The sequence below is a fragment of the Culex pipiens genome, chromosome 1, assembly GCF_016801865.2.
Source record: "Culex pipiens pallens isolate TS chromosome 1, TS_CPP_V2, whole genome shotgun sequence".
In the NCBI taxonomy this organism is placed as follows: Eukaryota; Metazoa; Arthropoda; class Insecta; order Diptera; family Culicidae; genus Culex; species Culex pipiens.
In genome coordinates, this window is record NC_068937.1 from 103,681,338 (window position 1) to 103,696,005 (window position 14,668).

At 37.3% G+C, this 14,668-nt stretch overlaps 1 protein-coding gene across 1 annotated transcript in view; it reads right to left on the reverse strand.

Annotated features, from left to right (window-relative positions):
* Positions 1-14,668, reverse strand: part of LOC120429014 (uncharacterized) — a 53,249-nt gene that overhangs the window by 13,624 nt on the left and 24,957 nt on the right. Inside the window, exons 3-4 of the mRNA XM_052706013.1 lie at positions 7,632-7,801; positions 2,840-2,855 (exon numbers count right to left, since the gene is read on the reverse strand). Coding sequence (XP_052561973.1) covers positions 2,840-2,855; positions 7,632-7,801 — 186 coding nt within the window. The remainder of the gene's footprint in view (positions 1-2,839; positions 2,856-7,631; positions 7,802-14,668) is intronic.

The window sequence follows — 14,668 nt, forward strand, 5'->3', positions numbered from 1 at the left end:
CCAGCTAGACTACCCAAGTAACCACAAGCACTAAATTGAAGTATTTATTCAGTACTAAATCAGCACTCGAATGTTTTGAAGTAGTAAATAAGCTTTGCGAATGCCTCAAAGTACCAAGACTTTGTAGCATTACAACTGGCATTAAATCACCATTTACGACCTTGAAAATGTGCTTCAAAGCATTTGATGTTTATCAACAAAGTAACCCATTCATACGGGAAACATTTCAGCCAGGCACGCTCTTATTGACTTTTATCCTTCTCCCGTTATACCGTTCCAATAAGCGTGCGGGCTAAGGCGCAGTTCCCCCAGTGTGCAACAGTTTTATTTTTGCGTGAACTGGGTTCAATTCCCGCTGACTGAAGTGTTTTTTGTTTATTTTTTTTTGTGGAAAACTACAGCCTGTAATTAAACCAAATTTTTCAAAACATATGCCCATAGCACAAAGGACATTATCAAAAGTTCTCTGGTAAATTGAATGACTTTTCTCGCAAGCAAAAAGCTGCTTTCCGGAAGTCTGATACACTTTGTGAAATTTTGCCAACCGTGGACCAAGCACTCCTCGGACAAACAGTTTACGTTAGCCGTTAGCCATTACTTGTCCCTATTAACCCCAAGCCTTCCGTAATTGATTGTACGGTACTTGACTGGATGGCCGCAATTTGCTGAGTGACTCGTCAATAATTTTCGTCCAACAAAATGACAGCGGGTTTTTCTCATGAACCAGAAACTCGAAACAGCAGAAAGAAAGTCTTCCTTAATGTTCGATGCATCAACCACATCGATTAAAACTTTCAAAACAAACACTCATTTCAGAATACATCAGTTGGCTGGCGCGCATCCTGGAGATCGACGAGAAAAATGCAAGAATAACATCAAAGTGTCACACTCACACATGGAATGCAACAGGAGAAAAAAAACAATGGAGGCCCACCACCAAGTGTGTGGAGCAGCTAGCTGTCCTTTGTTTTCCCCCAGCCTTGACGTCGATAAAGCAGTTTTTTTTGTTCGAGCTTTCGATGAGGCATTAAATCGGCATCACTGTGCGCCACTTGAAATATTTCTCAAGGGAAAAGTGCTGATTTAATGTTTTGAAGCATTATTTTCTGGTATTAAATGCCAATATAATGCTGATTTAATGCCGCTATTTAGTGCCTCGCGGTTACTTGGGTAGCCGCATTCACGAGGCCGTTTTCTTATACCGGTGTGGACTATTTTGGTCCGATTTCCGTTGCAGTGGGGCGACGAGTTGAGAAGCGTTGGGGTGTGTTGCTCACCTGTCTCGTGACAAGAGCCGTCCACATCGAGATCGCACACACACTTACTACCGACTCATGTATACTTGCTTTGCGCAACTTCATGGCCATTCGTGGAACACCACTGGAGCTCATCAGCGATCAAGGAACAAATTTCATCGGTGCAGATCGCGAACTCAAGAAGGCCTACCAAAAGGTTGACCAAAATCAGCTCATCAGGGAATTCACAACTACCAACACTAAATGGACCTTCAACCCACCAAGTTCGCCACACATGGGAGGAAGCTGGGAGAGGCTAGTCCAATCCGTTAAAAAAATCCTGAACCAAATGAAACTCCCACGAAACCCCTCAGATGAGGTGCTAAGAAACACCCTGCTGGAAATCTCGAACATCGTCAACTCACGCCCTCTAACTTACATCCCAGTCGAGGACGATAACACCCCCGCATTGACACCTAACCACTTCTTGCTTGGTTCATCCAGTGGTTCCAAACCACTTGTCGCATTCGACAATGGACACACCGCGCTACGTAACAATTGGAAGGCGTCACAGATCTACGCCAACTTGTTCTGGAAGAAATGGGTAAAGGAGTATTTGCCCACAATCTGCCGACGCACGAAGTGGCATCAACCAGTGAAACCTATTCAAGTGGGCGGCGTTGTTGTCATCGCAGATCCCGATCACCCTCGCAACAGCTGGCCCATAGAGCTATCTACGTGCGTATGTATTGCGTGTACGTACACGAAAAAAAGTGAGGTTAAATTTTGTCCGGCCAGCAAAATCAAATGGTGCGCTAGTGTGCGTACGCGAAACGTCATAAAGCTCTATGGGACGTGTCGTCAGCACTAACACCAGCAAGGACGGCCAGGTACGTAGTGCAGTCGTGCGTACGAGCGAGCGGTTCTACGAACGGCCGGCTGTAAAGCTTGCTGTTCTTGACGTCGGTGTTAATGAAGGTAAGCTGCCACAAGTTCCCAGCGTACCGGGGGGGAATGTTACGTCACTTGGACGTGCTACCGACGACAACAACACCTCCGAGGCAGGCACCCCTCGGATGATCGACCCGAGAGCAGAACCCAGAAACGCAGCCACACCCGAAGCTGGAGAAGGGATCGACGAACAAGCAGTGCAACGAAATAGAACCAATACCACCACCAGGAATAAAAGGCGCTAGGGACAATAGATGCACTTGTACTCTATTGAATCTATCGTGTAAAATCGCAGTAGGCCGACGCTTCACTGAAAATCAATCTCTAGCTTTCGTAGGCATCTTATTTACCTAGTTTAAGGATAATTGTGCTCGAGAAAACTGTTTTTAGAGCACCTTCACGCAGGTACTAATGCGACATGAATTTATTGCGAAATTACTAATTATCAACATATCTCTAACCAGGTCGTAAGCACATTCTATTGCCCAGAAAAAAGCGCTACAAACTCTAGCGGATTCTATTATAATTAACTTTTAAGTAAACTGTCGATCAGGTAAAGCGTAACTTGCGATTATGAACTGCGGGAATCTAATATCTATGAATTCTATAGCGCACCGACTGACACGAACCGCATGTTGATCATTCCGGCTTACGAGTGGACATAGGGCACTAAACGTAAGCAAACAAACTTATCTAGATAAGTTTCACTGAATTCCTGTACTGAATTACCTTTATTTTCCTTCCCAAACATGCATTTTAGGGAAAAATTAATACGTCGAAATAAAGTTGTACTCCTTACACGCAAAATTGAAGTCGATTCGCGTAGCCACTTCACGTACAACGGAGCGTATTTAATTGTCTGGAAATCCTAAGCCCACGGTTACTTGTAACACAGTGGTTTCAACCTTTTTTAATCTATTTCCTTCTTGGCAAAATAAAAAAAAGGCTTGATTCCTCTTCTTAATATTCAACTAATTGGTATCATTGCACAAACTTCACAGTTTTGGCAAGAGTGTTTGCTAAAAGATTATTTTTTTTACACTCTCACTTTTACTTTTTAAAAATCTTGTCTGATATTGTTTTGACAAAGAACTTTGTCCTAAGGTTTCTATACGTGGTGTCAATCCAAAATTTTCGCGAAGCGAAAACGTTACGTGACGAATTCCCCTCTCGGCAAATTTCCCCTCTTTTTGGTGCACGCTGGTTGGATGAACGAACGTTTCCCAATCAGTCGATCGAGAGACGTGAGATTGATGTATCTAAAATCTCCCCCACTCCACCTCATAATTTTCGGATCGTCGACGAGCCAACAAAACTCGGCTCGGTCGGTCCCGAAAATTCATTCTATTGCTGGACGACGACGAGGACACATCAGAAGCAGATGGCCTGGTGGCCCGGTAGCAGACGGCCTGGAGGTCCGGGAGCAGATGGCTTGGAGGCAAGGACCAGCTAAGACATGCCGGTCGCGTGAGTCGATCATTGGAACTGGCCACCACCTGGAGTGGCCGGAGGCCCCGCGGATTTTCCGATGGGGGGACATTTGCCGGACCGTAAGAGTTGGTGTAATATGGGTACCAAACTTTATGGTTTTTGATACCGGACATGAAATTCGACATTTTGGCAGTAGCGGCCACAATCCGGAGTGGCCGGAGGCCCCGGGGATGTTCCGATAAGGGAACATTTGCGGAACCATAAGAGTTGGGGCAATATGGGTATCAAACTTTAGAGATTTTGATACTGGACATGAAATTTGACATTTTGGCAGTAGTGGCCACCACCTGGAGTGTCCGGAGGCCCCGGGGATGTTCCGATGGGGGGACATTTGCCGGACCGTAAGAGTTGGGGCAATATGGGTATCAAACTTTATGGTTTTTGATACTGGGCATGAAATTTTACATTTCGGCAGTAGTGGCCACAACCCGGAGTGGCCGGAGGCCCCGCGGATGTTCCGATGGGGGGACATTTGCCGGACCGTAAGAGTTGGGGCAATATGGGTATCAAACTTTATGGTATTTGATACTGAACATGAAATTTGACATTTCGGCAGTAGTGGCCACAATCTGGAGTGTCCGGAGGCCCCGCAGATGTTCCGATGGGGGGACATTTTCTGGACCGTAAGAGTTGGGGCAATATGGGTATCAAACTTTATGGTTTTTGATACTGGACATGAAATTTGACATTTTGGCAGTAGTGGCCACCACCTGGAGTGTCCGGAGGCCCCGGGGATGTTCCGATGGGGGGACATTTGCCGGACCGTAAGAGTTGGGGCAATATGGGTATCAAACTTTATGGTTTTTGATACTGGGCATGAAATTTTACATTTCGGCAGTAGTGGCCACAATCCGGAGTGGCCGGAGGCCCCGCGAATGTTCCGATGGGGGGACATTTGCCGGACCGTAAGAGTTGGGGCAATATGGGTATCAAACTTTATGGTATTTGATACTGAACATGAAATTTGACATTTTGGCAGTAGTGGCCACAATCCGGAGTGGCCGGAGACCCCGCGGATGTTCCGATGGGGGGACATTTGCCGAACCGTAAGAGTTGGGGGAATATGGGTATCAAACTTTAAGGATTTTGATACTGGACATTAAATTTGATATTTCGGCAGTAGTGGCCACAATCCGGAGTGGCCGGAGGCCCCGCGGATGTTCCGATGGGGGGACATTTGCTGGACCGTAAGAGTTGGGGCAATATGGGTATCAAACCTAATGGTTTTTGACACCGGACATGAAATTTGACATTTTGGCAGTAGTGGCCACAATCCGGAGTGGCCGGAGGCCCCGGGGATGTTCCGATGAGGGGACATTTGCCGGACCGTAAGAGTTGGGGTAATATGGGTATCAAACTTAATGATTTTTGATACTGGACATAAAAAGTTGCATTTGGCCATTATCTGAAATTAAGCAGTTAAAATATGCTAATGCTAAGCAGTTAAAATATATTGCTTATTAGGCAGGAAGTAATAAATAGACTACTGCAATGCACACTTTTTTGTGCCACTGTGAAAATCTGTTTCTGGAAATTTAGAATAACTATCTCGTAATCATTAAGAGCCCTGTAAAGGGTAGTTTTTAATGTCTGCTCTTCAAATTTCCTTTACTGCCGCCGATTGCTTGCAACAGCCTTGTAAAAACATTCCCGCATCTTGGTAACTTTCGAGTGGTGAAGGAAAGTAAATTGATTTCACTTCGATTTCTATTTCAGCTCCACTTGCAATTTCCGTCCCCTTAGTTCGATAGGACGGTTATTATAAGGGGGGAATTTGGACCGGACATTCTAATCGAAAATTTCAACAATCATCTTGCAAAGTTCTTTGTCATACTGGTCATGTGTAACATAACCACCTGCACCTTTTTTTTAGAAAAAAAATAACAAAAAAGATGTTAAATAACTTTTACAAATGCAGAGAATGCAATAAACATAAAAATAACTTTAAAAGACATTTCAGAGTTTTAGTTTTTGTTCGACACATTTATAAAACAAAAATATTTAGAAAAAAATGAATTCAGAAAAAATTAAAATTGCTGTTGTTTCGAAAAACATTCACATACATAAATGCAAATACACTGTGACCTTAAAAAACACTGGTTTAATACAAGAAAAATGTTTAGTGACCCAAAATAAGATCAATTCGTGGATTTAACCAAAAACTTATCTAAAGTTACACTTCAAAAGGACGTTTATTATTGGACTTGTACACCCAAACGGCGGTCGTATGATTGTGATGCATGGCTGCATGAAAGTATATCAGATTCTGCATGAAATGTTACACGGGCTTGCTGCAAAATCTGTTATAAAAAGTACCATTTTCTGCAGCAAATCCACTGTTGCAGAGTTTGATATTTATTTTTCCTTTTGGTGCACAAGCAGCAATGATGTTAATCGTCGAATCAACGTCAACGCTGTCGTTGATAGTTGATTTCATCGTCAACGTCAACGGAGGCGTTGATTTAAATTGCGTTGATTATCGATAGTCAACGCCTCAAAGAGTAACCAAAATTTTTCTGACCTACTGCGATTGGTTTTCGGCACCACTTGTCGTTCGTCTCTTTTTTTACGTTCCGAGAAAAACGTGTTTTAATGTTTGACCTTGAATAACCAAAAACGAGAGCACGCAATGTAAACAATAACAAACACGTTTTGTGTGGTTGATCATTCTGTGCATCGTCCTGAAATTTGGTTGAATTTGGTTGCTGGAGTTCCGAGTTATATCTGAAAATGTTTACGGTAGTCGAGCTCGTTCCTGTGTCAAACGTGTTCTGACCTGAAATCCCTTTGCCCAATTGTCACACTTACATCAATTTTCAGGATGTGTCAAGATAGCACGACAAGAATGAAACTTCTTTCATATGAAAAGTGACAAAAATGTACGGAGTTTTTTTTCGGTTTTTATTGAATATCTCAGGTTTGAAATCGAATTTAGGGGATCTGTAAAGGTCAAAAAGTGAGGCATTGTGAGCTGCACAAAATGGCGATCTTAACTCAGTTTGGTCCAAAATCGACATACGACAAGTTAGCACGACAGCAACGACATGGAAGATTTATCCCTTGGGGTTCGATCGAAACTATTTGATCACCGACCGTAGGCAACTTCGCTCCGACATGAGCTTTGTCATGATATCATGTACAATTTTCTGGATCTGTCACATAAATCATAGAAAACGAATTCTGTCGATAATTATCCAGTTGGGCAACATTCGTGACATTTTTTTATATCGTCGGAATAAAAATTCCGGTGAAAATCTGACAATTTCTCGGCTCGGAAAATTGGAGAAAAAAACCTTAAAACCTTAAATCAACGCCTCTGTGACGTTGACGATGGAATCAACGATCAACGACAGCGTTGAAGAAAACGCCGTTGCTTTCAACGATTTACAGCATTGACAAGCAGCCCATACAGCTCGTTACTCAATGTAGAAAAACACAGAGCAGAATGAACTGTTTATTTTAATCCAAGGTTACGGTTACCAGGCCTGTGGAGTCGGGTCTTTTTGAGGACCGAAATCGAAGTCGGCGAAAACTTCAGGAGTTTTTCATCAATTTTGTCGGAGGAGTTTGCCCTTTTTGTTGAGCCGAAGTTGGAGTAAGAGACACTCGAAAAGCAGTCCTGATATCTTCTGATCACTTAGATCCCATTATGGTTTCCTTACAATCACTTTACTTTGATATTTTCTCAATTCAGTTATCAAAAGAGTGATCTTTTATTACGTAACGCGAAACAAATGACGATGGCAAATTAACTCAAAATTTTGTAATTTTTTGCTGCTGACAAGCTCAGGTATTGGGATTGCAACAGGAAATTGTATGTTTGTATTTTATTATACTAAAAGTTTTTACGATTCCAATATTGTTAAATTTTAAACCAAATAGTTAAATAATAAGATTGTAAAATTTCAAGACAACACAAGTTTGCATGACTGCGGCATTCCAAAACCCCCTTACCTGGTACCGGTCCAGAGCGATCGCCGTGATGGAGATGGTCGACACGAAGATGCTGGTCGCCTGCAGCGTCCCGATCGACTTGCACAGAAACGGCAGCCGGCCCATCGGCCAGTACTTGGTGAGAATTTCCACCAGCGTCAGCGGCATCGTTACCAGGCAGAGAAGTAAATCTGTTTGGGGAAAGAACAAGCGAACAAAATTGATTAAATCCCCAGTAATACGCGGCCTTGAGTAATAATTTATGGATGGGAAGTGCTGGCACGATTTGGCTCGCGACCTGATCAAATATTCAGATTGGTAGTACAAACAGATTAAGTGAGTTTTGCTGGACTTCCAGAGATTCCTCAGAAGAGGGAGAGAAAGAAAAAATAAACCCATAATAATCCAAACAGGAAAACCAAGCCATCAAGAAGCGAAAACTAATTTCACCGGTTCACTTCCTTCATCACCTTCGATAATGATTGCAAACGGTCTGGACCACAAAGCTGAAATGAACTCACGAAATGCCATAAATATTAATTTGTGCTCATCGAGCAGAAGCACCCACGATGCTGGAAGACCAGTTGCCGGCTTCATCTGGAAGTGATGGTTTATTGTGGCATATTATGCTCTAGTTTTATTACCCCCTTTTCAAGTAAATTCAAGTATTCATTAGAATGTATGGCAACGAATTTTGAGGGAGATTGTTTGTTGTTATAGAAATGAACTTTGAATTGAAGCTAAAGGAACAGGCTTAAAAATTAATCAAATGTGAATTCATACCAAATTTTAGAAATTCAACGGATTCACATGTATGTAAGTCTTTGAAAAAATCACCTATTAAAGGAAGTTGGTACAATTATTGTTAGAATAAGCTTTTTTCTAAAAAAAAAAAATGTGCAAATGGGACTGTTCTGCTTGAAACCCGTACCGTACACGGTAGACAATGTCCTGGACATGTTCACTCAGTTTGTAACAGGAATTACAAAACTAATTTTAAACCATTTATTGAGAGATTTTTTCCCTCAAACCTAAGATCTTTAAACAATTGAACAATATGAAATTGTGTAAATCTACAAATTATTCCACTAAAGTTGAAGTTAAACTCACAAACCCCACAAACGTAACGAAAGTTAAGGATTTTTTTTTTCTGTTAAACCGTGCAATAGAACCGCACCGCAACGATATAAATTCCGCAAGGGTCAGTGCTGTCAGGACAGGTTGGACATGGTCCTCCATTAAGGGGGAGCATTGCGCGCGTTGACAAAAAATTGGACGTGACAGCGAGTGTGTTTCAAATTAACAGGTTTTTGCTCGTGTGTTTCCTCCTAACCCCTCCATGGAGCGAACGTGTTTAGCATTTTAGTAGCAACGAAGATGAACGTATTTAGCCCGGAGTGGATTTAGTTTTTTATAAGAAACCTCAAGCTGTTTTAATTGCGAAAAATAAGGGTAAAATCTGGAGCAACATTTGAAAAGGGCGCATAAGCATTTTGACAGCTAGAACTATTTTGCAAATTCCGACACAACAGGTAACTATTTAACAAAACTCGCTACGTTAGATGGTAGCTGAGAAGGCCAGCTATTGTTTAACACATCGAGTTTTGTGAAAAAGTTACCTGTTGGCTCGGAATTTGCAAAATAGTTCTAGATGTCAAAATGCTTATCCGCCCTTTTCTCGTGTTGCTCCAGAAATAATGTTTTGCGCTGAAAACAAAACAAAATGTAAATTGATAGAAATCCTGTTAGTAATTCAGGTAAATAAATATTGCCGAATTTGTACCGGATTAGCTCACAAGATTTCTATCCATGTGGGCAGACTTTTTTTTGACAAACTAATACACGCAAAAAAGTCCGTTCGCGTAAACGTGAACAACGTACCATGAAAATAGGAAACAAAGCAAATTTTATGATAAGATTTTGCACCGTGAACAAATGCATGATTGCAACCGATTTCCATGAACGTTTGTTCACGAAAAACCGTAACGCCAGGTCTGGTTTCGTTTTTCCTGATCTCGTATTCATAAACTTCGTTCATGGTAATGGGAAACAAATCATACATTTGTTCACGCTCATGCGAACAAAAAGCATGAAATTTTTCTTCGGGGGAATTTTGTGGGCGTTGCCACAGCTTTGAAACAGAGGCGAAGAACGTTCAGAAATCCTTATACGGAAAAGTGACAGTTGCAGGGTATCATTCAATTATTACGTGATGAACTATTTAATTTTGGCCCGGGTACGGATATATTTATCTGCAATTAGTTATTCGCATACCAAAATTAGATAATTTAACCGATTTTGGATTTTTTGGCCGCAGATGAAAGATACTAAGAACCTGCTTTATTGGAGCAATGCCGACGGAACCTGGTCCAACCTGGCCACTCCGGAACGGGTCACCGGTAACCGATGGCCACTTGGGGACACTTCGGAATTTGCAAGGAACCATGGCATGTGACATATCAAAATTCATCAAATTAAAAACTATGACCATTTAATGTAAAGTCAACAAACCATACAAAAATACAAAAATACAAAAATACAAAAATACAAAAATACAAAAATACAAAAATACAAAAATACAAAAATACAAAAATACAAAAATACAAAAATACAAAAATACAAAAATGCAAAAATACAAAAATACAAAAATACAAAAATACAAAAATACAAAAATACAAAAATACAAAAATACAAAAATACAAAAATACAAAAATACAAAAAAACAAAAATACAAAAATACAAAAATACAAAAATACAAAAATACAAAAATACAAAAATACAAAAATACAAAAATACAAAAATACAAAAATACAAAAATACAAAAATACAAAAATACAAAAATACAAAAATACAAAAATACAAAAATACAAAAATACAAAAATACAAAAATACAAAAATACAACAATACAAAAATACAAAAATACAAAAATACAAAAATACAAAAATACAAAAATACAAAAATACAAAAATACAAAAATACAAAAATACAAAAATACAAAAATACAAAAATACAAAAATACAAAAATACAAAAATACAAAAATACATAAATACAAAAATACAAAAATACAAAAATACAAAAATACAAAAATACAAAAATACAAAAATACAAAAATACAAAAATACAAAAATACAAAAATACAAAAATACAAAAATACAAAAATACAAAAATACAAAAATACAAAAATACAAAAATACAAAAATACAAAAATACAAAAATACAAAAATACAAAAATACAAAAATACAAAAATACAAAAATACAAAAATACAAAAATACAAAAATACAAAAATACAAAAATACAAAATACAAAAATACAAAAATACAAAAATACAAAAATACAAAAATACAAAAATACAAAAATACAAAAATACAAAAATACAAAAATACAAAAATACAAAATACAAAATACAAAAATACAAAAATACAAAAATACAAAAATACAAAAATACAAAAATACAAAAATACAAAAATACAAAAATACAAAAATACAAAAATACAAAAATACAAAAATACAAAAATACAAAAATACAAAAATACAAAAATACAAAAATACAAAAATACAAAAATACAAAAATACAAAAATACAAAAATACAAAAATACAAAAATACAAAAATACAAAATACAAAAATACAAAAATACAAAAATACAAAAATACAAAAATACAAAAATACAAAAATACAAAAATACAAAAATACAAAAATACAAAAATACAAAAATACAAAAATACAAAAATACAAAAATACAAAAATACAAAAATACAAAAATACAAAAATACAAAAATACAAAAATACAAAAATACAAAAATACAAAAATACAAAAATACAAAAATACAAAAATACAAAAATACAAAAATACAAAAATACAAAAATACAAAAATACAAAAATACAAAAATACAAAAATACAAAAATACAAAAATACAAAAATACAAAAATACAAAAATACAAAAATACAAAAATACAAAAATACAAAAATACAAAAATACAAATTACAAAAATACAAAAATACAAAAATACAAAAATACAAAAATACAAAAATACAAAAATACAAAAATACAAAAATACAAAAATACAAAAATACAAAAATACAAAAATACAAAAATACAAAAATACAAAAATACAAAAATACAAAAATACAAAAATACAAAAATACAAAAATACAAAAATACAAAAATACAAAAATACAAAAATACAAAAATACAAAAATACAAAAATACAAAAATACAAAAATACAAAAATACAAAAATACAAAAATACAAAAATACAAAAATACAAAAATACAAAAATACAAAAATACAAAAATACAAAAATACAAAAATACAAAAATACAAAAATACAAAAATACAAAAATACAAAAATACAAAAATACAAAAATACAAAAATACAAAAATACAAAAATACAAAAATACAAAAATACAAAAATACAAAAATACAAAAATACAAATGGAGTAGGGTCATTTCAGGGCGGGAGTTGGAGCCAGAAAATTCTTTGAAGCTTGAGTAGGTGAATTCAAATCTTGTTGGCAAGTTGATGTTGGAATTTGAGTCAGAGTCGCAAAAATTTCAGAAGCCAGAGTCGACTCCGACTTCATCAAAACTCACCTGACTTCGAAACCCTGCTTTCATACATTGAAATATTTAGATACTTGATCTTCTTTGATTCTTGAAATACTTGCATGCTTTAAGAATTAGATATATAATGAATACTTGGAATTATTTAAATATTTTAAATACTTTTAAAATATAAAATATTTGAATACTTCAAATACTTTGAATATTTGGAATACTTTGAATATCTTAGAAATTTTTAAAATTTAAATTACAGGAAATACTTGAAATGTTTGAAATACTTGAAATATTTGAAATACTTAAAACACTTGAAATACTTGAAACACTTGTTAAACTTGAAATATATACTCGAAATACTTGAATTTTGAAACACTTGAATTGAATACCTATTTTGGAAACATTAAATACTGTAATATTTCTTAAAAACTTTAAGTACCGTAAACTGGGGTCAATCGGGACACATGGGGTGAATTGGGACAGCAGTTTTAACCATGTTAGAGCACAGTATTTTGATTTTTCTGGTTGGTTTCGGTTAGAACAGACTCTGGCCAACAAAATGTGTACCGTAAACTGGGGTCAATCGGGACACATGGGGCGAATTGGGACAGCAGTTTTAACCATGTTGGAGCACAATATTTTGATTATTCTGGTTGGTTTCGGTTAGAACAGACTCAGGCCAACTAAATGTGTACATCCATTTCCAAATTTAAAAGCTTTAAGTGCTATAGAAACTACTGTCCCTATTCAGACTGTAGTCCCGATTCACCCCAGATTACGGTACATCCATTTCCAAATTTAAAAGCTTTAAGTGCTCTAAAAATTGTTGTCCCTATTCAGACTGTAGTCCCGATTCACCCCAGATTACGGTACCTGGAATTCTTGAAATTTCCGAAATACTGAAAATACTTGATCTGCCCCTGTTCACATAAATGCCTACATGCATTGTCACCCAGCAGTCAAAATAATGGAAAATCGAGTCTGGACTGTACTTTTTCCTTGAAATAATACTCCTCTCCATGCGAATAATTGTCCCTTACATAACTTACCTTAACCACGCGAACATGCCCCAGAGGCCAAACTGTCGAAAAACTAATAAGGCTTTTGATAAATTCAATCACACTAATCATTTTATTTTCTCTCTGAAAATCAACACCCACACCAAATCCACCAACCAGCTGGCCAGCACGTCAAAACACGTCTGATTTCCCAAGCGTTACTGGTCGACTTCGAAAAAGTAACGCAATCTTTTGGCTTTAAACAAGGATCACAAGTTCGTGAACTAGTTCATAACTCTATGAAGGGCATATCATGATTTCATGATTTTTGTACCATGATTTCATGAATTTGTTCACGTTTCCATGAACACGTTTGTTTGCTAAATTCGTGATTTTTTGTTCATGGCTACGGGAACGCTTTTTTTTGCGTGTAATGCAAAGAGGATGCTCCTGTGAGAGGACTTTTCCCAACCTTTACGAATTTTAGCAATATGGGTATCAAATTGCATGATTTTTTATACTGGCCATCAGCATTGGCACTTCGACAGAGTTCTGAAAATTTAATCTATTTTTATAGATTTTCAACCATCTTCCTATTAGACCGAGCTAAATATGGGTATTCGGCGCCGTCGCTCCGTGCCATACTTTCATACACTTAGGAGCCCAGGGCGGCGAAGTCCTTGTAGATAAAAAAGAAGACACTAGTGGTTGGTACTAGCAATGGTGGCCGACAGCTATAAAGTCAACTTCGTTTTTGGCTGTACGGATTTTGACGAATTCGATCCGTCTTGGGGTCCCATAAGTCACTATCTATAAATCATAAGGTTTAGTTCAGTACATCAAATGTTATGCTAAGAAAACGATTTAGACAAAAGTCCGGAAATCAAGATAAGATAACCCTAACAAAAGTTGTGAGCACTTAACTGATATTTCCGTACCCGGAATATCCCGGATCTCTGAAATTTTGATGAAAACGTTGTCTGGAATTAGCATGTTAGGCGTCATCCATAAAGTATGTCACGCTAAAATCGGCCAAAATTAACCCCCCCTCCTCCCTATGTCACACTTTGTCACGCTGGCTCCAAACCCCTTCGAAAAGTACGTCACATTCTGTTGATCTCCCCCCCCCCCCCCCTTCAAATTGATTTTTTGAGTAATTATTGCATGATTTATAAATAGGATTATTTATAAATTTGGAGTTCAATCGAGAAAGTTTTTATTTTTACAGGTTGTGTTTAGATTTTTATTTTTATTTTGTTGAATGATGTACACCCAAAGGAAATATATAGCTCAAAATCTGCAACAGTGGATTTGCTACAGAAAATGTTACATTTTATAACAGTTTTTGCAGCAAGCTCATAGCTCAATTTTGCCCGCGTGCAAACATGTCAGCGATCTGCAGTTCTCACCATCACATATAAAGCTGGCGCGTCCCCGAGCAACACTCCAGAGAGAACAATATGTTCGCGCTCTGTCCCTCACAATTCATCAAGCGT